The 27,866-nt window shown below is 43.5% G+C and overlaps 1 protein-coding gene across 1 annotated transcript in view; it reads left to right on the top strand.

The window, feature by feature from the left end:
• Nucleotides 1–27,866, top strand: part of rps6kc1 (ribosomal protein S6 kinase polypeptide 1) — a 182,846-nt gene that overhangs the window by 81,689 nt on the left and 73,291 nt on the right. The window contains exon 8 of the mRNA XM_078557053.1: nt 15,685–15,809. Within this exon, the coding sequence (XP_078413179.1) occupies nt 15,685–15,809 (125 nt within the window). The remainder of the gene's footprint in view (nt 1–15,684; nt 15,810–27,866) is intronic.

Below are 27,866 nucleotides of genomic sequence, written 5' to 3' on the forward strand. Positions count from 1 at the left end.
ATAGAAGAAAGCAGCAGGATAGTAACCATTACTATTTAATTATTAAAGTGCATGCTAACTTTAAACATCTGAAAATCATGTGTTTTTTAAATTCAAGCTGTTTTGTGAAAATTTTGTCTTATTCACTGGGCCTAGTGAATAGGCATGCATGTTATGACACAGTTTCTCAAAGCCTCACGGTGTGGTTGACAGTGCACATCTGATCTCTGATGTGACATCCAGGTTTGATCAATATTGAGATTTGATGCAGACCAGTGAGCTTTAAAAAAAAAACATCAGGCGTACTCGAGGCGGATATTAAGGCTGTCTATGCAAAGCTTGTTCATTCCTCTCTCCTCCCAGCAAAGTGCGAGCAGGGATAAAAAAATCAGCCATGTGTATCATGGGACCTCTGAGCCGCTCCCAGGACTTTCCCAACAGAGTCTCTGCTCCATGGTCGCCATTATGGCCTCTGAACCCAAAATCTCTGACCCATGGTTTGGGAACCCCTGCCTTAACCACTAGAAATGGAGAAGTGCTGCTGTTGGAAAGCATGAGGTTCTGCAAAACAATGTTGCTTTTTGCCACATGCCTCACTGTTCCAAGACACTGTTCAGAGGTGTGTGCATTGAGTCACATATTCCTGTGGATGGCAGTAAAGTGCCCATAATCAGTATGTTTGCTTGGCATTCGTCAACCACAGAACAGCCTGATCTTTGTTTCCAGAATTCAAACAAGTAAAAGTGACTGCTGGAGCAAAGATAACTATATTGTTGCTGGTCATATTGTGCAGTGCACATGCCGGGGGATCCAAAGTCTGTTCTTCAGATCCCACTGCCAATAGCCTACCTCTTTATGAGCGACATGCCAACCTACAAAACTTGAAAAGCAGTCAACTCAAACAAACAGTCTACAATTGAGGGAAAATAAATGTGAATAAAGGCAAATGACCAAGGCCAGTTCTTCAAGGCAACTGAATAAGTTAAACTCTTTTATTAATACACTGAAATTCAGAATTTTTATTGGTGTTTTAGCATCACATTCTACAACTCTGTTTTCCTTGAAAAACGGAAACTCTTTGGCATTATGTATTTATCTATGAAAAGAAATAGTTACAATGGGAGTGAACTGGGCCATGATCTTGTAACTTTAAGCTGAAGCAATGGCCCAGTATTACATCAGATGTATCAGAGATTGAAATAAGTGTCAAAGTATATATAGATGGAATTTCTGCAATGGTGGATTTGAACATTTTGACGAGGGAATAAGCGCCGATGCTTAATTTCTTTCTAAGTGAGTGTAAGGGGCTATATAATCTTAAGAAAACTTGGATTGCCCCTTGATGATTGTACTGAATGTCTGTTATTGCCAAGCCACCCACTCTAGCAGCCAAGTTCCTGTCCCCATGTGGTACTGTACAATAAGCTTTCCCCATATGGAGCAATTGGTGATCATTTATTATTATTATTTGCTGCTGTGGTTATCTGGCGTCACCAAAGTGTCACATCAGCTGCCCTGGAAACTCATTACAGCAAATGACTTTCAATAACGCCATGACTTGCTGATTTGAGAGGAGAGCTGTCTGCAAACAATGTATAATTCCAAGTATTTGGTAATAGTCAAAAGTGGAAAATCTGGGTGCCCTTATCCTACTTTCAGATTCTCAACTCCACAGAAAACTGGGCAGCAGAAGAGAACCAATGCATACTATCATTGCAATGCATTACATTTAGCCAGTTACTTTATCAATGCATACCCTCCCATTTGCTCTTGTGCACTGCCGCTTCAAATTAGAATGCAATGGACTCCAAGATTTTTGTTCTTTTGACTTATTTTTGCTTAAATCCCCGATCTTTCTCCATCTAAAAACTATGTCAGCTGAGAGCAGGGCCAAGTTTCAAAAGGTTGTAATAGTTCCTGCATATCTATATTTATCATCGCCCCCCCCCTCCCCCACTGACGAACCTAATACGTAACTAATAATCAACAGTCTGATTTCAAAACAGAAGGTGGAGTGTTGAATTCCCAAAGCTGTCTGCCACACCAGTTCAGTTGACGTTCATCAGCCATCCATTGAATGGCTGGATGAAATAGCACATTCAAGCTGTGGCTTCATCTGACAAGGAAACAATGGTTTCCTTTTAAGATCCTGGGGGTAGTTTTTGTTCAGAGTTTTATAACACACAGAAACGTACACCACAGAAGGAGGCCATTTGGCCTGTCGTACTTTTGCCAGCTCTTTAAAAGAGCTATTCAATGTAGTTCCATATCCCAGCTTTATCCCTATACCCCTGAAAATTAATCTTCAAGCACGTGTCCAATTGTCATGTCAATGCTTAAATAATTAACATGTTTCAAAAACACTCCCAGTTTATAGGTAACACAAACTATGTAATGTAAATTTTTTTGCCAAACCCTTTTTGCAAAACATGCCTGTAAATCTACAGGTGTATGCCATGTGCTCTCTATTGTGCATATTCCCATACTGATTTTATACAACATAGCTTTAAAAAAGGAAGGCAACACAGGAATGTGTTCTCAAGATATTTTCCAGCCATATATAAGAAATTGCACAGTAGATGCTCTGTTAAATAAAAGTTATCCACTTGTCTCTCTATCTCTGCCTCTTTTTCAATGTCTGCTAATATGTAATAAGTCTGCCTATATATATCTACAGACATTTTTACATAGTTGTTTGGCAGTACAAAGAATATTACTGAAGAAAGAAGACATGCTATCAAAGCTTTTCATCTTGCACTCCTCAGGATAGCACCCCAGCTTCGGATTTGGGGGTACTTCTCGGAGGTTCCCAGGCAAGGGTTTGCACGGCAATTGTCCAGAAGTGCGCACTTCCTCTGGACAATCGCGCTGCGCTGGGAACCATCCGAAAATGCACTTTAAATTGTAAACTTCGGATGGTTCTGCCAGGGTTAACACAATAGTTATCCAGAAAAGTTAGAAGAATTATAACTTCTGGGTAACTATTGTAAAGACCCAGACCGGATTCTCCCACCCCTGACTAACCCCCCGACAAATACCGGTCCGCCCCACCCCCTCCCAATGTCCAACTCCCCCCACACCACCCCCCCAATGTATGATCCCCACCTGACCTCCAAACATCACCACCACCACCCAAATTCTTTTCACTTGCCTTAAGCATTTACCTGCTCCCAGGCCTGCCAATTTCAATGGGACATTTAAACTTACCGTTTTACGGCAGCTAGTGCCGTTTCAAAAAAAAGTAAGGGGACATGTCCTCCTTCAATTCACTGGTACTGGACTTTGGAGACAGCTGCGCTGCCTGGATCTCGCCTGGCCCAAGTTGGAAGGTCAGGCGAGATAGGCATGAAAAAACTTTGCGTAGATAAGTGGGCATGGAGTGGCAGTCCGATGCTGATTGCCACAGAGGAAGTTATGGCCCATTGAGAAATATCTGCTCATTTATATTTTTCACAAATAAAGACATGGGCAGGGTTGTGAAATTCATCCCCATCTAATGTAACTGGAATTTGACTTTACTATTACTGTGAATCAGTGGCCCAAAGTTTCCCCTACATGGCATAAACGCCCTTTATGTATAGCCTATCCCACTATGAGCTACATCTTGGAAGATTTATTCATATTTTTACTTAATCTCATTTTAGGGTTCAAATGATAGCGTTCATTGATACAGTTTCGCATCAGAATTTCTCAACTGGTTAGTTGGAGGTATCCATTCCTATTTAAATTGGTTCTAAGTGTTTGGCAAGTGAATCAAAAGGTCCATGGGGCCGACAGGAAAGTAGAGGCCACAGTCAGATCAGCCATGATCTTATCAAATGGTGGACCCCTGCTCCTAATTCATATGTTCTAATGTCTGTATATAAGCCGGTTCTAATGTCTGTATATAAGCAGGTTAAAATAATTAGGTACTTGCACAGATTAGTTTATTGTGAGTCTTGCAATCAAAAATATAAATTTTGCATATTAGCCCAAAAATGATTTCTTGTGCCCAAGTCCAATTTATCAAGTCAGTGGACACAGTTTATGGATGCAAATCATTCAATATGTCAGTAATACCCCACATACACAACCCCTAACAACCCAAACACTGTCGGATTTGTGTGTGATGTCACCATCATTATGACATCGTCAGAAGTATTGACTGGTGAATTTCAGCATTCAAGGGATGTGCAGGGATAGGAGCAGAGCCATAACAAGTGCAAGACATACAGGGGTAAAAATAGGCAGAGTGAAATGTGCGCAGTATACTTTGAGTTTGTTACTAGCAGCTAGACTATAAGTGAGCTCAGTAATGTCATGGGAGAGATTTTATGGAGCCTCCAAGAGTGGGAAATGTGGCGTGTGGAGTTACTTAATTAGGTGAGATTTGAAATTTCCTGACAGTGGGTTGAGATGCAGAGATAAAGTCAGTGGTGTGTCAAACATTACAGCAGCCTGTGGTAGGTTTGTACTTGTAATACATCTGCATGCTATGCATACTCATTAACGTAAAACTGTTTTCAATAAAGTCCTACTTGGGATAAAATCAGCGGCGCACGAGAATCTCGTGGCAACCAGTTCATGATTGTTTAGAGGTGGTTTGTGCAGTCGTGTCTAAGGTAAGTGGTTGTCCATTTTCATGCACAATGCGATGGGTGTTGAAAGGTTGATGGTCAGGTGCAGAGAAGTGCGGTGAAGGGAATGGAGGGTTGTCAGCGGGTGGTGTTCTGGTGCAGGGAGGTGTGGTAGAGGGGAAGGGCCTCTCATTCTGGGTGTGGTGGTCTTGTAAGAGGGTGGGGTATTGTGGGCAGGGATTAAAAAATTGATAATGGGCTGAAAGAGCATAGTCAGTGCAATCAATGGTGGGGTCCTGAGTGTCAAATTGAGGGATGCTGGGTGGCGGAGGGAACAGTCACAATCAAAAAGGGAGATTGTATTCAGTATGGGGGCAGGTCCAGAGTCAGGGTTGGGTATTGAAGGTCTTCGGTGGGTCTCGGGAATGGATGACAGCATTGAGGAGGATAATGGGAGGGTTCAGGGTCAGAATAGGCATTGGGATGGTCATGGGTGTAGGGAGAGAGGTGACATGTGTAGGGAAATGGTAATAGGGTCCAGGTAACGGGGGGAGGTTCAAGGGTAACAGAGGGGAGAGGAAAGCTTATGTTAGGTGGTTCAAGGGTGATGAGGGCAAGCATGAGGGTGATAGGAAGGGTGGAAGGTACAGAATTGGGTTTCAAAAGTCATGCACCATAATTTTAAAGTCTCTTTTTGAGTGCAGTTTTTCTGAATGTAAGGTCGGTTGGAAGTGGGAGGAGGGTCGTTTTGGATGGGGAATTAATGTGTACACAACTGGCCAATTAAAGGGGACTCCTAAATCGTTAGTTCAGTGGATGAGAGCCAGGGACGAGCATGCTATCACATGTATATCTGCCCTCTTCACACAATGTAGTTACTGCCATAACCATGGGTTTCATTCACTTGATATTCCTGTAACCTTGGGAGCAGGAGATGACAATGTGAAGAAGGGGAGTTTTTGCTGTCCAACTGCAGGCAGCACCAGAGTGGGGAGGCAGGTCCAGACGCAGACATCCAGGAGGGCATTGGAGAAAATGAGCACTGGTGCATCAATGCATCCAGAGGACAAGAACAAACTACCTCTAGATGTCAGAGAGGCAATGCCAGAGACATCTGAGGATGTTTTGGGAAATGGTCACCGAGATATGTTGGATTGTTCATCAAGATGGGCGACCATGTGGTTTTGGTGGAAACCCCATGCCATTGGCTCTCAAGGTTACAGCAGTGCTCATTTTCTATGCCAGCGGTGGCTTTCAGGGTGACATGTGGCATCTCACAAGTTGCCAAACAAAGGTGCCCTTTTTCATTGTGGCAATGATTTTATCAACTTCACCACCAACAAAGACAGGCTGCAAGGTCAGCCATATTTGGCGCCATTGCTGGGTTTCCTTGAGTGCAAGTTGTCATCCACTGCACTCGTGGCCACTAAAGCTCCCTGGGAACAGCCAGTTGTATTAAAAAATCGCGAAAGGTTTCACTCATTTAACGTACAACTGGTGTGTGAGCAAAATTTATAGCTCACGGAATGAAAGGGACAGTAGCAACATGGATATGGAATTGGCTGAGTGATAGGAAACAGAGGGTAGTAGTTAATGGATGTTTTTTGGGCTAGAGGAAGGTTTGAAGTGGAGTTTCCCCGGGGCCAGTGTTGGGAACCTTGGGAGGCAATGGCGTAGTGGTATTGTCACTGGACTAGTAATCCAGAGACCCAGGGTAATGCTTTGGGTTCAAATCCTGTCATGGCAGATGATGAAATTTAAATTCAATAAAAATCTGGAATTAAAAGCCTGATGATGACCATGAAACCATTGCCGATTGTCGTAAAAACCCATCTGGCTCACTAATGTCCTTTAGGGAAAGAAATCTGCCGTCCTTATCTGGTCTGGCCTACATGTGACTCCAGTCCCAAAGCAACGTGGTTGACTCTTAAATGCCCTCTGAAAAAGGGCAATTAGGGATGGGCCTAGCCAGTGACGTCCACATCCCTTGAATGAATAAAAAAATATATTGTTGACCTAGATCTTGGCACAATTTCAAAACTTGAAAGCATTGTGAACTGTGAGAAAGATAGTGTAGAACTTTAAAAGGAGACGGAAAAGTTGGTGGAATGGGCAGAGAGGTGGCAGATGAAGCTTAATGTGGAGAAGTTTGAAGCGATTCATTTTGGTAAGAAGAATATGGAGAGACTGTATAAAATAAAGGGTATAACTAAAGGGAGCACAGGAACAGAGGGACCTGGGTGTATATGTGCATAAGTCATTGAAGGTGGCAGGACAGGTTGGTAAAGCATACGGCATCCTAGGCTTTATTAATAGGGGTATAGAACACAAGAGCAAGGAGGTTATGTTGAATTTGTATAAGTCATAGTTTGGCCTCAGCTGGAGTATTGCGTCCAGTTCTGGGCGCTGCACTTTAGGAGAGGTGTGAAGGCATTGGAGAAAGTGCAGAAAAGATTCATGAGAATGGTTCCAAGGACGAGGAACCTCAGTAATGAAGTCAGATTGGAGAAGATGGGACTGTTTTCCTTGGAGAAGCAAAGGCTGAGAGGAGATTTGATAGAGATGTTCAAAATCATTGGGGTCTGGACAGAGTAGATAGGGAGAAACTGTTCCCATTCATGAGGGCACAGATTTAAAGTAAAAACTTCTTCACGCAGCAAGTGGTTAATGTCTGAAATGCACTGCCTGTGTGTGTGGTGGAGGCAGGTTCCATCGAAGCATTCAAAAAGGAATTAGATTGTTATCTGAAAGAGGAATCATCGCCCCTTCATCTAACCTCCATTGCCTCCCTGGTGTGTAGACCTAGCCTTGCCAACCTCCCTTGCCGAGTTAACTCTAATCCTGCGTCCTCTGCCACCTAGAATAAAATGGGGAGTAGAGCTTTGTCTCGCGCACAGAGTGCTGGTACCCAGGGCATCTTAGGGGTATGTGGACATCCATGTAACAGCCTGCCTTGTTCAATTATTCAGATCCAGCACCATTGTTCAAGTGCTTTGAATACAACCTCACCTGTCTTGTTTATATACTGACCGGCAGTAAAGTGGTCCAATATCCTTTAGAGTGCATAGATGGGTGGGGTTGGTGGGGGAGCTGTGCCTGCATTTTATACCATGTTACACAGAATGATCATCACACAGGCATGAACATCACATTCACATGAACATTCAATAAAGAAGGTATGAAAGGCAACACATCTCATTCAGGAATAATGTCTGTGTCCCTATCTCCTCCCTAGCCATCACATTGTGAGAAATGTGAAGGGGAGGGGCCATGATGTTACATCTCATACTATAACAGACCCCAACAATTCTCAATTATTATACAAACTATTACAAGTTATATTATGCGTATTTTATCAAATCAAAGACATGGAAAAATCACTTGTGCCACCTTGGCGCACATATATTTTTTCAATTTTCTTTTCTTTTACTATGTCTGTGCAGCCCCGACATCAGCAGCTGAGGTGAATGCTGTCTGTTCAGTGTCCTGCTTCGTTGCCTTGGATGACCATGGTGGGCCTCCTCTGGAGCCATGGGGCCTTGAGAGTTCCAGCCTACTAGGTGTCTCATGCACTGGTGCAGGGGCATCCCCTCGGCCTCACCTGCTGGAGCTGTTGGGGTCAGTGTTGGAGGGGGATAAAGAGGTGGTGCCAATCTCAGGGGTATCCTGAGATGTAGGCCCCAGTGCAGCTGACATGCACTCCTATTCCATCTATGTGCATGAAGATACCTCTGTGAAGGGAAGGGGCTCCGGGAGGGGGGGAAGGTGCAGGTACCTCGTTCCCCTCTTGCCTAGCCACTGCTGCACTGAGCCCATGGCTAGCGCAATGGAATGCAGGTCAGAGTGTATATAGATCGGATGTTCCACCTGGCTCTCTCTGACAATCACCATTCTCTCCATGGATGAAGCCATGCGCTCAAATGCCTGGGACGTGACAGAAGTTAGGGCGTGCATGGACTCCTCCATACCTCGTGCAAAGCTGCGCATAATCCCTGGTATCTCCACCATATTTTCTCCTGGCCCTTGCTGCATGTTCAGCAGGCTTCTTATGGCCACAGCCAGAGAGGCCTGGCATCAGTGTGGGGCTCAGCAGGGGCCTGATCTTTAGCAGTCCTCCGATTGTCAGAAGGCCCAGCTGTCACATCCTCCCTCAGCTCCTGGGACGTTTCTGTGGTGTGCTCACCAGATTGTGCCCCTGAATCTACATGCGAGCCCTCTGTGTACCATGTAACTGTGCTGATGGAGGTGTAAGATGAGGCCAATGACGCTGCATCCTCTGGGGCACTGGCTGCTTCATCCCCAGAGAATGGAGTCTTCTAGCTCCTCCCGTGGCTGTGGCCTGGTCCTTGGATGGTGACGACCTGTAGTGGAGAACAAGAAGAATCACATTAAGAATAATCACAGTTTGAGCACTTCACATTTCATCACATCTATCCTGTGTGCCCATTTGCCACCAGCAGAATGGTTGCCTCGTTCTCCTTACAGCTGTGGCTCAGTTCATAGCACCCTCGCCTTTGAATCAGAAGGTTGTGGGTTCATGTCCCACTCCCGGAAACCAAGAACTGTGAATGTACTCGAAAGAGTTACAATCTGTGACTGTTGATAACTCGAAAGAGTTACACCTGGTTGGTTTAGCCTCGCTGCGCTGCCTCCTTGCCAGTGATCTCCATTGCTGCCTCCTTGGTGGCTGTTGGGAGCCTTGGGTCGGGAACTCCTTCTGTGCGTCTCCTCTTCCTGGAATTGTGGCTCTGTTTGTGCTCTATGACAAAGTACAGAGATGGTGACATGTCAAGTGGTGCCTTAACCCCCTTAACTACATGCATCCCCATCACACACACACATGTAGTCCTCTCATTCACATGTTGCATTCAAGCAGACACAAAAGGCAACTTCCATACGCTTTGCCCTCAATTGCTACGTGGCACTAAAGCTGATCATACATTCACTCTTCTGGCATAGCTGCCCACTCCCACATATGCATTATTAATGACTGCACAAGGGACTCCTATTGAAGATGCGACACTGGCACTTACCCTTGCAAATCAGAGTAGGTCGTTGACCCATTATCTGCACTGGGCGCAGGTTTGGTGCGTGAGCACACGGTTGCTCACTGCTGCCATCTCCATCCAGAATGCCTTGGTCTGGCAGGAGAGCCTTCTGGTGCCACCTTCAGGAAAGACCCCACCCCCCCCCCCCCCCCCCCCCCCCCATCCCCCGATGGCTTAGAGGAGAACGTACAGGGAGACATTGCTGAACCGTGGGACTGGTCTGCTTCGGCAGTCAGACATTTCTGCAAAGAATATGGCACACTCAATTAGTGGATTGTCCTGGCAGCTATGCACAGGCTCCTTGTTTGGACAGGAGGCTTTTTAATAGGCTGCCCATAGATGCAGCATTGTCAGCTGATGGTGGATTTCACCAATGAAAACTTTCCCCCCCACCACCAAATTGCATGTTTTTTGTCCTGCACTGGCACTTAGAATTTTAATTACACTCACATGGGGAACAGCAAAAAAGAAAGTGGATGTCGTGAATAGTCCCAGTTATGACGTCGGGAATGGCATGCTGGTGATAAAATCCTGGCCTGTATATCAGTAACACGAGCAAGAGATAAGCCCAGGGCGAGGTTGGAAAGTTGGTGTAGGGGATACTAACACTTTATTTTTATGATAATCATGTTTTGATAAACGCCCAATGATTTATATCATAGTCATTTAATGTAGGTGTTACCGTGCATTTTTCCCTTTGTTATTCCTCCTGAGCTGTGTACATTCTTTGTTGAAGAATGTAGAATGGTGGTGCAGAAATGCATGAAAGCAGCTGGTGAAGACTTGGGTGTATAATTGTTCCAAAAATGCCATCACTTTACAAAGTTCTGTAAACTGGTGATTGTTTTGGCGATTGGATATATTTTCACAATGTTATGTGACTAAAAATTAAACTCTATTATACAATATATAAAGTAGAATATTCTGCTTTTGCCCATCCCTCCACCCATAAAACTGTCACCAGGCCAAAATTCTGGAACTCCCTTCCTAACAACACTGTGGGTGTACCGATACCACATGGACTGCGGCGGTTCAAGAAGGCAGCTCACCACCACCTTCTCAAGGGCAACTAGGGATGGGCAATAAATGCTAGCCCAGCCAGCGAAGCCCACATCCCATGAATGAATAAAAAAAAACACCACTTGTGAAATTGGTCTTAATGAATGGCTAAATGTTCTGTTGGGATTAAGGAGCAGATGTGGGAGTTGATTTTCTCTTGGCTCCTGGCCACCTTTCAGGAGAAAGGAAATTAGAGACTCATGATGCCTTGTTTTGCTTGGAAGATTTTTGGCATTTCCCTGGAGGGGCATTTAAATGAGGGAGTGGTGCCTCCTGTCTCATTTTCCTGCTTCACTGCTGGGACAGCACTCAGGTGCCCAAAAGGCATGAGCCTTGACCAAGTGCACAGGCCCACTCAGATAAAAGAACCTGAGCAGAACTTGACCGCTAACTGTTAAAGCCAGGAGGTGGATGTTTTTTTCAATGCCAAAAGGGTGAGGATTGAGGCCCAAAGCCCTTTGTCTTCTTTTGTCGGACAGTCCATTATCAGCGGCCGTTATTGTTTTTGCAGGCCTCTTGCTTCCAGGTTCGATGCTCTTCAGTGGGGCATGCATTAATTAAATTGAATCTGGCAGAATGTCCTGACACGGCTAGTACCCAACCAGAGGTTGAGGATGAGTAAAATCAGCTACATGATCTTCATGGGTGAAAATGAAAATTTGAATGCAGCCTACTTGTTGGGAGCCTTGAGGATCACTAAAGTTAAAAAGACATAATTTGGCAAGAACAACGGTACATTTTTGTGACACAAGCACAGTATCATGTAAAGTAAATTCAATTTTATATATTGTACAATAAAGTAGAGTATTTTGGTCCTGCAATCCCTGAAATCATCAACCTTTTAGTCAAAACGTTCAATATGTTCTGTTGAGGCGGGTTAGGCTACAATTTTAACTTTTTAACTTGCTTCCTAGTTTTTGTTAGTGTCATATAATATTTAAGAAACTTTTAGTCAAATTGTCTCTATTTTATGTAAATTCGATAATTTTTTGCTAATATTGGATTGCCAGTCTCAGCCTGGTGTCATTTGATATTTACATGTGATGTCACATCCGAGATTTTGTTTGTTACTCGTTCATGGGATGTGGGCTTCGCTGGCTGGGCCAGCATTTATTGCCCATCCCTAATTGCCCTTGAGAAGGTGGTGGTGAGCTGCCTTCTTGAACCCCTGAAGTCCATGTGTTGTATGTACACCCACAATGCTGTCAGGAAGGGAGTTCCAGGATTTTGACCCAGCGACAGTGAAGGAATGGCAATATATTTCCAAGCCAGGATGGTGAGTGGTTTGGAGGGGAGCTTGCAGGTGGTGGTGTTCCCATGTGTCTGGGTGGTAGTGGTTGGGGGTTCGGAAGGTGCTGCCTACGGAGTCTCGGTGCGTTTCTGCAGTGCATATTGTAGATGTTACACACTGCTGCCACTGTGCGTCAGTGGTGGAGGGAGTGAATGTTTGTGGATGGGGTGCCAATCAAGTGGGCTGCTTTGTGCTGGATGGTGTCCAGCTTCTTGAATGTTGTAGGAGCTGCACTCCTCCAGGCAAGAGGAGAGTATTCCATCACACTCCTGACTTATGCCTAGTAAATGGTAGACAGGCTTTGAGGAGTCAGGAGGCGAATTACTTGTCACAGGTTCCCTAGCTTCTGATCTGCTCTTGTAGTCACAGTATTTATATGGCTAGTCCAGTTCAGTTTCTGGTCAATGGTAACCCCCAGGATGTTGATAGTGGGGGATTCAGTGATGGTAATGCCATTGAATGTCAAGGGGTGATGGTTAGATTCTCTCTTGTTGGAGATGGTCATTGCCTGGCACTTGTGTGGCGTGAATGTTACTTGCCACTTGTCAGCCCAGCCTGGATATTGTCCAGGTCTTGCTGCATTTGGACATGAACTGCTTCAGTATCTGACGAGTCGGGAATCGTGCTGAACACCATGCAATCATCAGCGAACATCCCCACTTCTGACCTTATGCTGAAAGGAATGTCATTGATAAAGCAGCTGAAGATGGTTGGGCCTAGGACACTACCCTGAGGAACTCCTGCAGAGATGTCCTGGAATTGAGTTGATTGACCTCCAACAACCACCAACCATCTTCCTTTGTGCTAGGTATGACTCCAACTAGCGGAGAGTTTTCCCCTGATTCCCATTGACTGCCGTTTTGCTAGGGCTCCTTGATGCCACACTTGGTCAGATGCTGCCTTCATGCCAAGAGCAGTCACTCTTACCTCACCTCTGGAGCTCAGCTCCTTTGTCCATGTTTGAACCAAAGCTGTAATGAGGTCAGGAGCTGAGTAGCCCTGGCGGAACCCAAACTGAGCATCAGTGATTAGGTTATTGCTAAGCAAGTGATGCTTGATAGCACTGTTGTTGACCCCTTCCATCACTTTGCTGATGATGGAAAGTAGACTAATGGGGCAGTAATTGGCTGGGTTGGATTTGTCCTGCTTTTTGTGCACAGGACGTACCTGCATAGTTTTCCTCATTGCCGGTTAGATGCCTGTGTTGTAGCTCTACTGGAACAGCTTGGCCTAGGGGCACAGTTAGTTCTGGAGCACAAGTCTTCAGTACTATTGTCGGAATGTTGTCAGGGCCCATAGCCTTTGCGGTATCCAGTGCCTTCAGCTGTTTCTTAATATCACGTGGAGTGAATGGAATTGGCTGAGGACTAGCACCTGTGATGCTGGGGACCTCCAGAGGAGGCCGAGATGGATCATCCTCTTGGCACACCTGGCTGAAGATGGTTGCAAATGCTTCAGCCTTGTCTTTTTTATTGATGTGTTGCACTCCCCCAACATTGAGGCTGTGGATATTTATGGAGCAACCACCATTCACAACTGGATGTGGTAGGACTGCAGAGCTTTGATTTGATCTATTGGTTGTACGATTGCTTAGCTCTGACTGTCGCATGCTACTTACGCTGTTTGGCACGCAAGTAGTCCTGTGTTGTAGCTTCACCAGGTTGACACCTCGTTTTTTAAGAATGCCTGGTGCTGCTTCTGGCATGCCCTCCTGCACTCTTCTTTGAACCAAGATTGATACCCTGGCTTGGTGTTAATGGCAGATTGTGGTTGAGTACAATTCTGCTGAAGCTGATGGCATGCAGTACCTAGTGGTTGCCTAGTCTTGATTTGCCAGACCTGTTTGAATTCTACCCCATTTAGCAAGGTGGTAGTGCCACACAACACTGAATCACAGAATTGTCACAGAGCAGAAGGAGACCATTCGGCACATCGTGTCTGTGGCTCTCCGAAAGAGTAATCACCGACTGCACATTCTTCCTTTTCAAATATGGGTCTAATTCCCTTTTGAATGCCTTAATTGAACTTGCCTCCACCACACTTTCAGACAGTGCATTCCAGATCATTAACCATTCGATGCTCAAAAAAGTTTTGCCTCTTGTCACTTCTGCTTCTTTTGCAAAGTTCTTTAAATCTCTGCTCTCTCGTTCTCGATCCTTTCATGAGTAGGAAAGGTTTCTCCCTATCTACTCTGTCCAGACCCCTCATGACCTTGAGTACCTCTATCAGATTTCCTCTTGGCCATCTCTTCTCCAAGGGAAACGGTCTTAACTTCTCCAATTTATCTTCGTAATCAAAGTTCCTCATCCCTGATACTATCGTGAATAACACGATGGAGGGTATTCTCAGTGTGAATTTGAATGAACATAGGGAAAATTCAACTTGATATAAAGCCTGATTACGTAGCCTTAATTAGGATGCATATATCACAGTAGTGAATGGGGAACAGAAAGGAGACAATGGGGACAGTCTAGAGTTAAAGTCATAAGGCCTGTTGTGGCATAACGTTGACCCAGGTAGATGGAGTCAGTGGGGAGCATTAGTGATATCCAAATTTGGATACAGGAGTCAGCAATTAAAGCTAGCAGGTTGTGGATTCAAGTCCCATACAGGACTTGAGCCCAAAAATCAAAGCTGACACTCTAGTGCAGTGATGAGGGAGTGCTGCACTGTCAGAGGTGTCGTTTTTCAGATGGGACGTTAAATTGAGGCCCTGTCTGCCCTCCCGGGCAGATGTAAAATATCTCACTGCACTATTTTGAAGAAGAGCGGGGGAGTTACCCATAGTGGTGTGACCAATATCTGTCTCTCAGTTAAAATGTCAAAATCAGATTATCTCGTCATTATCACATTGCTGTATGCAAATTGTATGCCATATTTTCTACATTACATCAAAAAAATACATAATTGGCTGTAAAGTGATTTGAGACGTCCAGTGGTAATGAAAGCTGCTATAAAAATGCAAGCTTTTCTTTTCTTCTTTTAATTTTTGGGTTCACACCTATAATGGAAACTACCTATATAAACTTGGTACACTATAATTGCACTCTCCTGCCAGCAAAGAACCTAATTACAGCAATGCAATTTTGTATAAAAAGTGTGTGCTTATGAACGATCTCTTTGTCTCTCGCACGTGCTTACATTCACTGTAGATTTACTGTTATCAGACAACAGTTTACAGTCACCAGGACATTTCTTTTGCAGTACATACTGTAAAATTGATTTGTGCATAAATTTGAAGTCATTTAATGTATTGCCTATTACATTATATATTGACTTTGTTTCAAAAAGTGCTCCACAGAGGTATTAGGCAGGAAAGAATGAATTGTGTCTATTGCCTTTTGATAAGTGCATATTAGAATGGTTTGAAATATTTAGCCACAGGAGAAACAGTTGACATCGATAGCAGTTGAGAACATAATTAAAAAGAGGCAGTGTACCATAAAGAAAGTTCTACTCCAATGATTGACAGATTAAATCTTTGTATTTTGCATTAATAAACCTAAATACTGTAGCCAATATGTGGTGATGTGGCCAAAAAGTATATTGTTTTCACAGATGGTAATTACTTGTGCCATTTGTGACATTAGCTTCAATTTGAAAACTGACTACCATATAATACAGTGTATAAGCCACTCCACTAATTTACAGTTGCTGTGTTAATTTTCAAATTCTTCCAGACAGAGTGCGATATAATTTGTAACTCTCACTGTATATGTAAGTGTTCCTAACCCTTCATCTTTATTTCTAGGTGAACCAAGCCCCAGTCGTCGAGAAGCAGTGAAAAGGAAGACTGCAGAGTATTTGATGCGTGCAGAACAGATTTCTACTCAGTATCTCAGGACATCCATGGAAAATGGATCAATTCATTCAATGGTATGCCCGCACTTTCATTGTGTTTGGGAATAGTGTCAAAGTACATAGATAAAATGAATTTTTAAAGTCCATGAAAATCTATTGTACTTCTGGCCAAGGTAATTTTCTTTCTGCAGGAGTGTGCCCAGTAATTATTTTTTTTTGTAAACAACTTGGAGAGTACAGTTTATGTAGATGAAATGAAGCTTAAGATATAAATTGTTAACTATTAAAACTAAGTGATGTCTATTTTTCAAACTTCAATTTCTCCATGTTTTCAGTTCTTTTCCCAGAACCTTTCTCAGGTCATCAGCCTGCTCTATCCCATTTTTATTGGCCGAGTGGCAGGCGGGCGACCTGTTCCTATGTCTTTGCCAACACTGTTTTGTAGCTTGCTGTTGGGAAGGTGCCTGGGTAATTTGCCCACTGAGAATAAGCGCCAAACTGCCATTTGCAGAATTTGCCATTTTATAATTAGTGATACTGTGCTGCCAGTTTCCCATTATTATTTAGCATTTTAAATCCATTAAAAATATAATCCTATAGTGGAATGTAGTGAAAGTCATGATTGAACAAGCTGAACTGTAAGGTAAAAGAAATATTTTATAGACCAAGTGGGAAAGAACTTTGGGTTAGCTTCAAGGTATTATGGTATGTAGACACAGGTATTTAATTAAGTCTTCAGTTGAAGGCTTCAACAAACCTTAGATCTTATATATTTTAGAAGTACCTTGTGAGAACAGATTCTGAAATTTAATTTTAGTCTCTTTTGAGAGGATGGAAAAAAAATATTTATTGGAATGAACAGTGTGCTCCTTTTGGAGTGCACCTGATCCTACAGTATCATGTTAAAGGATAATCTGAGTTTCATTCCCAATTTTATCAGGAGATGGCGTCAAGGATCATTTCATACAAGGAAACACATTTTTCTCCTAACTACTGCTCAGAGTTGAGGGATTTTAATGCAAAAATACCTCTGGAAAACTTCCTTTCATGATTATAAAAAAATTATGCAATATCCTGAAAATTCAAATTGATAGCAATTTGTTCATATTTTCAAAATACAATTTATAAATATTTGCTTTAATCAACACCACTAAAACAGATAATCTTGTGATTATCACATTCCTGTTTTTGGGAGCTAGCTGTGCACAGGTCAGCTGCTTTATTTCCTACAACAGTGACTACATTTCAAAATACCTCATTGGCTGTGAAGGTCTTTGGGATGTCATGAGGTTGTGAAAGGAACAATAAAATGCAAGTCTTTCTTTTTCATGTTGCTTCCAGTAATTCAATAATTGTTGGATTGCTATTAGTTTCCAATTATTGTTTGATTTAACGTTCAAATACCAAACACAGTCCTTCACTTGCCTCTCAAATATGTGCCCATTTTTCCCAGAGCTCCCTATTTGAATCCTTCCAATTAGTTTCCTGCCCCTGACACAGTACCGACATAGCTCTTACCACAGCTACAAATGACACCCAGTGTGATTGTGACAAAGGCAAACTATCTCACCTCGTCCTTCTCGACCTGACTGCAACCTGTGAGAAGGTTGATTGCACTTCCAACATCTCTCCATCATCATCCAACTGAGTGGGACTGCACTCACCTGATTCCATTCTTAACTTATCTATCTAATTGTAGCCAGAGAATCACTTGCAATGCCTTCTCTTCATGCACAGGTCTATCCTTGGCCCCCTCCTATTTCTCATCCATATGCTGTCCCTTGGCGACTTCATCCAAAAACAGGTTGGTTTGCACATATGTGGTGATGACACTCGGCTCTACCTCACCACCGCCTCTCTTGACCCCTCCACTGTCATAAGTTGTTAGACTGCTTGTCCAACATCCAGTATTGGATGACCAGAAATTTTCTCTAATTAAATATCGGGAAGGCAGAAGCAATTGTCTTTGGCCCCTGCTACAATCTTAGCTCCCTCACCACTGATTCCATGCCTCTCCCTGGCAACTGACTGGGACCAAACCAGACCATTCACAACCTTGGTGTCATATTTGATCCTGAGATAAGTCATTAGCCATATATCCTCACCGCCAGTAACACCACCTATTTTGACCTCTGTAAGATCACCCATCTCTGCCCCTGCCTCAGCTCTTCAGCTGCTGAAACCTTCTTCCATGCCTTTGTTATCTGCAGACTTGACTATTCTAACGCACTCCTGATCAGCCTTCTCATATTCTGCCCTCCATAAACTTTTGAGGTCATACAAAACTTTGCTTCCCATGTCCTAACTCACACCAAAATACATCACCCCTGTGCTTGCTGACCAATACTGACTGTTGTTAAACAACATCTCTGTTACAATCTGGTTAAGGACCAATAACTTGTTATTTAAAGTAAAGTTTGAAATCCCAGTTACCCACTAAGAGAATAAAGCCACAAGATTCCATGGTTTTAAACAAACAAAATAAACTTTACTATACAATCTACAATATCAATCCTATACACCAACATTCTTGGGGAGGAGAAGGCTGAGAGGAGACTTGATAGAAGTTTTCAAAATCATGAGGGGTCTGGGCAGAGTAGATAGGGAGAAGCTGTTCCCACTCGTAAAAGGAACAAGAGCGAGAGGGCACAGATTTAAAGTGATTTGCAAAAAAAGCAAATGTGACGTTAGAAAAAACTTTTTAACATGACGAGTGGTATGGATCTGAGATGCACTGCCTGGAAGTGTGGTGGAGGCAGGTTCAATCGAGGCATTCAAGAGGGCATTAGATGATTATTTGAATAGAAACAATGTGCAGGGGTACGGGAAAAAGGCAGGGCAATGGCACTAGGTCATAATGCTCATTTGGACAGCTGGTGCAGACACTATGGGCCGAATGGCCTCCTATGTCATTAAGGTTCTGTGAATTAACATGAAGTAAATATCATATAAGAGGCAAACTGTGATTGAACACATCACGTTGCGCACTAAATGGTAGATGCAACCAAGATAGTTCCCACGGATTGCGCAGCAATGCAACCAGATGTCAGTGACTACTGTAAGTCACGATATCTTGTTAAAACCCTCTCCCTCACAAAGGATTTCAGCCCTTCACTTTCGAAGATCTAGCCTCTGAATTCCATCAAAAGTCGCTCTGACTCGGACAGCCTCAACAGCTGCTCATCTCCTAATGACCAGGTCTCTCCTCCTGAGACTGCATGCCACAGATTCACAAAGCTGCACTCCCGCTCCTTATTACTGACACACTTTCACCTTTTTCACAGACCACTACTTCACTAAGCTGGCACTGCCCCTGGGTTTCTTAGCGCTTCAGTCTCCTGGCTGCACTGAGCTATAAATGGCTCCCAGGGCTTCTCTGAGTCCTAGCTGTCTCCAGCATGGAACCACTGACCTTCTTCCACCTTCTCAGCTCACCAGGGCTTCTCCTGAGCCCTCAATGCACGAACAGTTCACAGGGCTTCTCTGTGAATTGTAAACCCCACAAGGTCCAAACCGCAACTTTCAGCTGCACTGAATGGCTCCAAGGGCATCTCTGAGCCCTAACTGCCTGGAGCTTGCTAACAGCAGATTTCCATATCGAGACTCTTCCTCTGCTGCAGAACACTCAGCTCAATTGAAACCAGTGCACCTTCTTAAGCTCCACCATCTTCATGATGATGTAGCCTTTCAGGGTTCACTAAATGCTTTAAAACTAATTTAGCTCTAACTCACGAAACAAAACATTTCTCTGGACTGCACTTCTTTGCAAGCAGTGCATCACGTCTCCAGTTCTCCAGCTAAGTAAGCCCACCTGCTGTTTTATGACTCCCTCATTCTGACTTCATTAAACAAACATGAGTAACCTTCTGAACTGCCATTTTCTTTTAGGTGTTCTGACAATCCCTAAAGCCCAGCATTTTGCTTACCTTACCTTCACAACAATAATCCTCCGAGAACTGAACAGTACCTCTAAAATATCAACATGAACTAGATATTCGTCACATCTTGATTGTAAAATTCTCATGCTTGTTTTCTCAGCAATTTGTGGCCTTGCCCCTTCCCTATCTCTGTAATCTCCTCTAGCCCTACAACCCTCTCTGATATCTACCCTTCTTTAATTATGGCCTCTTGAGAATCCTCAATTTTAATCACTCTACCAGTGGTGGTCATGCTGTCTGTTATGTAGCCACTAAGCTCAGGAATTTCCTCTCTAAACCTCTCCACCTCTTTACCTCACTTTCCCTTTTTAAGACACTCTTAGAAACCTACCTCTTTGATCAAACTTTTAGTCATGTGCCCAAATATCTCCTTATGTGGCTTTGTGTCATATTTTGTTTTACCATGCCTCTTTGAAGCTTTGGGATGTTTTATTACATTATAGGTGCTGCAAAAATACAAGTTGCTGTTTTTAAAAAAAATCTTTACGAACAGAGATTAAGCGTAATCGAATATATTGTTCTGTGAAATGTTACTAAAGCTAAGCTTTTGGTAACCTCCTAACCTCTTCCTTCATAGATTGTTTCCAGTTGACATTGTTCCTGTGCTGGAAGCACCATGATCTTTTTTATTTTTGCTTTTAATTTCTTTTCTCCATTCCTCCATGGGATTTGGGTGTTGCTGGCAAGGCCAGCATTTGTTGCCTACCCCTAATTGCCCTTAAACTGAATGGCTTGCTTGGCCATTTCAAAGGGCAGTTACGAGTTAACCACATTGCTGTGGGTCTGGAGTTGCAAGTAGGCCAGACGGGTAAGGATGGCAGATTTCCTTCTCTAAAGGGCCATTAGTGAACCAAATGGGTTTTTATGACAGTCAATGATAGTTTCATGGTCACTATTACTGAGGCTAGCCCTATATTCCAGATTTATTAACTGAATTCAAATTCCACCAGCTGCCATGGTCTAGTTCAGTGACACTACCACTACGCCGGGTCTCCCCTATGTTGAAGGTGCTATATAAATGGAAATTGTTTTGTTTGTTTCTAAATACATCTAGAGTATTATTGTTTTAAAAGTATGTAGCTCTGCTAATGGCTTTGGAGGTTTATCCAATGAATAGCTAAGCTGTGCAAACCAGGGAAATCCCAGCTTCTGCCTGTGATATGTGTGATTCTTACTGTTGTCTGATAGTTGGGAGTATCAATAGGTGTGTAGAATTCAATCTAAAATTCTAATTGATGCCCAGGCCAGAATGAGCTGACTTACCTAGACTTAGTTCCTCCAGAACCAATCGGGACAATGGGCAGCAAGACTCTGCCACAGGCCCCGAACCATCACAATTTATTTTGCACCAGCCCAGGTGGTGTACTGCTCTTGAAGGTCCTCCTTAAATGCATTTTGCCAGGTCTTCTTTTGCCGGTCCCATCTTGTTCTTCTGCCTGGTGGTGTCCACTCTACTACCACTCTGGTGGGGCTTACGTCCAGGAGGCAAACTATGTGTCCTGCCAGCCTCAGTCGTCTCATCATCAGGATATCCCGCAGGTGCCTCTTATCAGTCCTCTGTAGCACTTTTCGTCAGTGATGCTGTTTATGTGATGCCCCAGGATCTTACGTAGGCAGCACTGGTGAAAGACTTTCAACTTATGTGACACCTTTGCTGTTGTTCTCTTTCATGTCTTGCTGGCATAGATTGTGATTGGTACTACTATGGACATGTAGGGTTGCAGCTTCATGGCTGTATCGATGGTGTTGGATGCCAAAACCGTGTGGAGCCCCTGGAAGACCAAAGCTGCTTTGATGATTTGATGATTCTTGTGTGGACATCAATCTCTACATTGCCCTCTCTGGCGATATTGCCTTCTAGGTAGAGAAAGTGGTCAGCATCCTTGATGTTGCCTGATGGTGATGGGAGAGAGCCTTGTTGATGTCCAGCCATCACTGTCTTGGTTTTGTCACAGCTTATGCATAGGACCAACCTTTGCATCGCTACTTTCAAGACTGGTGTTCATGTCTTGGAGCACGTAGGGCAATGTTGTCTGTGAGATCCAGGTCTGTGAATTGTTGGTGTTGCCACATGATGCCAAAGTCGCACAGGATGAGTTGAGCCATATTGAATTGAAATTGTAATCAGCCATAGTCCATGAGGGACCATAGACATCTTTCTTTGTCAGAGAGAGAGAGAGAGAGAAAGAGGCAGGTGGTTATGTAGCTTGAGGGGCACCACCCTGCATCAAGCATGGGGCATGGCAAGGAGGCAGGCCTCCATGAACTATCACAACCTGTATGGAGATTGAATCTGTGCCATTGTGCCACCACACTCGAGCCAACAGAGTTAAACAACCCTACATTGAATTGATACATCTTCCATAAAAAGCATGATGTTTGCTGAAAGTGCATTAGAAAGAGCTCCACTTTTAGTTAGAAATTATTTCACATTATTGTGCTATAAGTTTCTTTACAGAAATGAGCTTTTGTTTAATTTACAAAAATCAGAACAGGAGGAAGAGAATACTTGAACTTTTTTGAGTCAATGAGAAATTTAAGCCTATAATTTGTCTGATAATGAACTATGGTCAAATCAAACATTTACTCCCTCTGTATCCAGTTGTTGAAGATTATCCTTGCACATTTCAAAGGTAAAAAGGAAACCGAAAATAAGTGACTATTTTCAAACTAGATTTGTTATTGTTTGTTCACTGTCTATTGTGTTTATTTATGACAGTATTTAACCTGGTCTGTCGGGGTATTGTGCTGAATGAGAATAATAAAACCGTGCAAGTAAAGGATATAAACACACACATCTGTCCTTGTATCTGTATCCAGCCCTCTCACACAGGTTTTAAATCGATTGAAAATTCTGCTTACTTTTCACTTCACTTGGCTCAACCAAGGATTCCTCAGGGCAAATCTCTCAGTATTCACAATGCATTCGAGCTAACTTTGCAAATTTTCAATCCTGTGATTGATCTTTGAAATTTTTACACATTTTCTATCCCTTTCTTATTCACGTTTCTCTTCTTGGTTCATGTTGTGCAGTGTCTTTCAGCTGGGAGGTAAGTCAATAAGGAGCAGACTTCTGCACTTAACATCCCTTGTCTGGATAAGTGAGCTTGGGGTCAGGCAAGCTTAGTCATGTCTTTGTCTTTTTGCTTCTTTCTAAATAAGATGGTCATTTGCAAAGTACCCCAATTACCAGCCCAGTTCAGAATTATTAGGATTGTTGCTGTTTTAAATTTTTGGTCAGATTGGATTGAATCCCTACCATAGCAGAGCTGTGTACTCTTAACTGTAATACCATAGAACAAGTGCATTTATGTATTAGTTCAATCACATGCCATGGTTTAAGTATGTATTTGCGGCTAGGGAAATCAAAATGACGTTGTTCTTTGCCATCCAGAGGCCTCGTGATCCTTGTTTACTGCAAAGACACTCCTTTCCATTACCACCTTCAGTCCCTTTCTCCTTCTGTCAGCATTAGTTGTAGTTGCAAATTGTCCTACTGAAAGGGGGTGTAAAACCTGGAAAAATTGATTTTTGGTTCTATTTTGTGACACCTTCTCAGTATTTCTCTGTTTTGGAATTTTTCTAATTTGATTTTATGCACACATCTGCTCTCGTATGGTCTCTGTTATCTACAGTGCTGGCAATCTAGTACAGCTAATCAGATTAATTTAGTGTCTGTATTGTGTCCTGCTTGACCAAAATGTTTTCTATTAACCAATTCTGCTAACTTTTTTCCTGAAAATGCAACTAAACAAACATGTGAGAGATTCAGAAGGATTATTATTAAAAATGCCCAGGGTCTGGGCACAGGAAAGACGAGACAAAGATGAAGGGCAAGAGACTCAAATCATCCACTTGCAAAAAGCACTAGTCTGCCTTATAGCAAGGACATTCCTAATGAGAGACCAGTATTACATTTAGGGATCTTCTTGAAGGACTGCAACTACTGTTTTCTCAGAATTCACATTGTTAGGTGAAACCATGCTTCCAAAAATAACTGTCTTGAAATTTAATAGCAGTATCTGGGAGGAGGCTTGAAATGACAGTAATCTGACAGTCGTCTGCATTGTTTCCCAAAACTGATTTCTAATTAGTAGTGGAGATTATATTGGTGCCAGACTTCTGATTTTAAAGCCGTAGCCGGTTGCAAACAACTGCACCGCCCCCACCCCCCTGCCATTGCACAGCAAACCTCAGGGAGCCCTTATGCAACGGTTTTGTCTGTATTTCTCTGGAGAGATCGACAAAGACACCAGTTTTCCCAAATTCTGCCAACCAGAACTGAAGATTCAAATGCATTCATGGCTAAAGTGTTTTCAGGCCTCATACAGTTTACCAATGATCCTTGTGGCATTCTGCTTGTCCAATAATTACATTACCTGACAATGTAGAAAAAATGCAAGTTGCTCTTGTCAGGAATGGAAAAGAAAAGAAAGACTTGCTTTTATACAATGCATTTCATGACCGCTGGACGTCTCAAAAGTGCTTTAAAGCCAATTAAGGAGTATTTTTTGAAGTGTAGTCTCTGTTGTAATGTTGGAAAGGCAACAGCCACTTTGCATGCTCCTACAGCAGCAATGTGATAATGATCAGATAATCTGTTTTTGTGATGTTGTTTAAGGGATAAATATTGGCCTCAACACCAGTAACTCCCTGCTCCTCTTCGAAATAGTACCATAGGATCTTTTACACCCACTTGAGAGGACACTTGAGGCTCGATTTAATGTCTCATCTAAAAGTTGGCACCTTCGACAGTGAAGCACTCCCTCAGTACTGCACTGTGTTATGACCCTAGACCTGACCCCCATGTTTTTTGGTAAGATCCAGTTAGGGACCAATAATGTTTCGTTTCCAGTAGACAAAGTTTGAGATTCAAGAAACTTGCTCAGGGAATAGAGCTACAAGATTCTACAAGTTTTGAAGAACAAAAATAAACATTTCTATTCAAGGTCAGAAAGATAAAATAATTCAGAATATCCATCTTATACTCTTTAATATTCAGGGTTAATATGAGGTAAATGTGAATCAATAGTCAAACTGTGGTAAAGCACACCACAGTAAATGACAGATGCGACCAACCCAGAGTCCATGGATTTTTCAACAACCCATCTAGATGTCAGTAAACACTGTGAGTCAGTCCATTTCACTGAAACTCTGTCCCTCTCTCACGAGGGATTCCCATCTTCATCTTCGAAGATCTCTCCACAAGTCGCTCCAATTTGGACAACTTCAATGACAGCCCACCTTGCAGGATTTGAATCTCACCCCCTGGATTCCCGAGTCTGGACCCAAGAACCAACTCTCAACTTTAACCCTTTGGTCGTGCCAAGCAGAACACTGCTGCTTCAAAGGGGTACCTTCACCCCATTGGCCCACAGCACAGAGTCACCAACCTTCTGCTGCCGCCTTTGTTCTTCAGGGCTTCGCTCAAGCCCTCTTTGATTGCCAGGATTCTCCGGAATCAACTTTGATTGCCAGGGCTTCTCCTGAGTCCTCTTCACTTAAAGTCTGCTAACTGCAGCCCTTTTCCTACTTTTAACTTAACTGGGACTTCTATCTCCTGTACCCTGGACTCCTCTTTTGGGCCCTTTCCCTGTCCCCTGCCTGGGACACTTGTCTTCAATGGCACTCTGCTCCTGGTCACATGACCTGGGTTTTCACACCCCTTTTCTTTTTGCACAGGTGCGCTGGGCTGGTCCTCGGCCCGAAGAACTCGAAATGCAGAACTGCTCATGTGCAGCCCACTCCCGGTCTGCGCATGCGTGGAAACTCCGGGATCTGTGGGGACTTGGACTTCGCAACCTCTGCTCTCGCCTCCAATGTAAGTTTGACTTCAGTCACAACTATTGATTTATGTGCTCTGGTCCTGGAGTGGCACTTGAACCCACAATCTTCTGACTTGGAGGCGAGAGTGCTACTAATTGAGTCAGGGCTGACATCTTAGTGCTTTGTATCTTTAGATTAATTCTCTTTATCCTGTGAAATAGTAGTGCAAAGTAAGATGCTCAAGTGTTATGTGAAGTTAACAGATGAATGAAAAGGATGGATTATTAAGCTTTAGGTGCAAAGGTCTTGATTCTTGGAATTAAAGTATTCTCCTTGTACTAGAATTCCATTTCTCTTTTCTTACAAGTTGGCCTGTGGTTATTCTTAACTGACCATGGCCCGAATCTTCTGAGATCCAGAGCAGCGAAATTTGGACTTAATTTGCTGTTGTGGGTGAAGCCCTGACCCACGCATTTATGCTGAAATTGCCTGTGAAGTTTAAATTTCCGATGAGCTGATTTGCGCCACCTTGGACACTATGGCCAGAATCTTCTGTTTGGCGTGTGGGGGCGGGCCCCGCACGCCAACATGTAAAATGACGCGCGGTGACATCGGGTGTGCGACCCGACGTCACCGCGCATCATTCCGATCTTTAGTTCAGCGGGCGCGCACCGGAGTTGGCTGCACGCCCGTCGAACTGTCAAAGGCCTGCTAAGGCCACTAATTAACCAATTAAAGTGATTGTCAGGGCTGCCCGTCCAACCTTAAGCTTGGCGGGCAGGCAAAGAGCCCAGGCAGCCTTCGCATTTCTCATGAAACTTCATCCCCGGGCGGGATGAGATTTCATGAAGGTTTATAAATTAAATTTTTTAATTAAAATTCATAAACATGTCCCAGCTCATGTGACACTGTCACATGAGGGGACATATCTGAATAATTTTATTTTTTATTTTAAACATTTTTTGAACTGAACTTATCTCCCTGAGGCAGCTCTGTGCCTCGGGGAGATTTCTGCGCTCTTTCGCGCACATGCGGGAAAGAGCGCAGGCCCCGACTCTCCATCCTCTCCCCGTCTGCACAGGTAGCGCTGAGCGCTTCCGGGTGAGCATCACGCTGGGTGGGCCTTAATTGGACTGCCCGTGCAAAATAGTGGCGATCAGCTCCCAACCGGCCTGCCCGATGGGGAGAAAACTCTCCCCTAGGTGAAAGTTTCGACACTGAGCTCAGGATCAGAGACATGGGCCAGGTACGCGGAACTTACCTGGATACTTGTCCTGGAAATGTTATGCTGGCCAGTCTCTGATATAACTTGGTGATTAGACAGCATAACTGAACTGAAAAGCACAAACAATTTAACCCATCTTTCCTCCCCCCCCCCACCTCCCCCAAACCAATCACCACCCCAAGACCCAACCCAACTAACAGCTCCACTACACACTTCCATTCCACCACTCACTCGCTCGCTCGCTCACTCAGTCACTTCACTCGCCCACCCTCTCACACCTACTCATTAATCCACTGAAGGATTGGAGACCTTTAAAAACTTACCTGAACGCTAATGTTGTAAAAAGCAGGCATGCCCCGTCTTGGCTCACCTTTTCCTTTGCTCACCTGTCTTGCCCTGGGAAGGCTGACCCATTGCTGTCGCAGCCAGGATTGGAAGTGCAGGCTGAAACAACACAATATGATCGGGTCATGGAAATACTCTTGGGCAGCAGCAATGCTCACAGCATTGACACTGACCAGAAATCTGGACCGCAAGATCTGGACCCATAACTCTAAAGCTGAGATATATTTCCAGTTGACTTTTACCTGTGCTCTTTTTTTTTACACAATATGCTATATAAGTCGGGAAAAATCGCTTCATTTACCTGCTAATGGCAATGCCACTAAGGTCATATCTTGGGTGACTTCCAGTGGCAAGGAAGTGGTTTCCCTTACCTCGTCCTCCCCCTTTGCTCCTGCCCTCCAGAGTCAACACAGCTCCCATAAAAAGCGTGTCTGTGTAACATTTTTAATTAAAAAAATATTGCTGCAAAGAGCCACGTCGCTGAAGCTTTTCATCTTGTACTCATCAGGGAATGCAAGAACAAACACAAGAATTCCAAATTTCAAACAATCACAACAATTTATACTGCAGTAAGTCCTCACTTAAAGTTGTGTTTGCATTCCTGAAAATCGTGACTTTAAGTGAAACAGCTTTACGTGAATCATGTGTAATGTTAAAGCAGAGTTTGGTTTTTCTGGGTGAGAAATGTCAGAAGGAACCTATGTACAAGTTGAAATACTGTCCCGTATGTATGCAACACTGTGCATTCCTCACTGAAATAACTTGCAAAATAAAATAAATCACTAAATATAAAAGAAATACTGTATAAATTCAAATTGGGTAACACTCACCAGTCTCTCTTGCTTCATAAGGAAGTCC

The sequence above is a fragment of the Cetorhinus maximus genome, chromosome 14 (genome assembly GCF_964194155.1).
Source record: "Cetorhinus maximus chromosome 14, sCetMax3.hap1.1, whole genome shotgun sequence".
NCBI classification, from domain to species: Eukaryota; Metazoa; Chordata; class Chondrichthyes; order Lamniformes; family Cetorhinidae; genus Cetorhinus; species Cetorhinus maximus.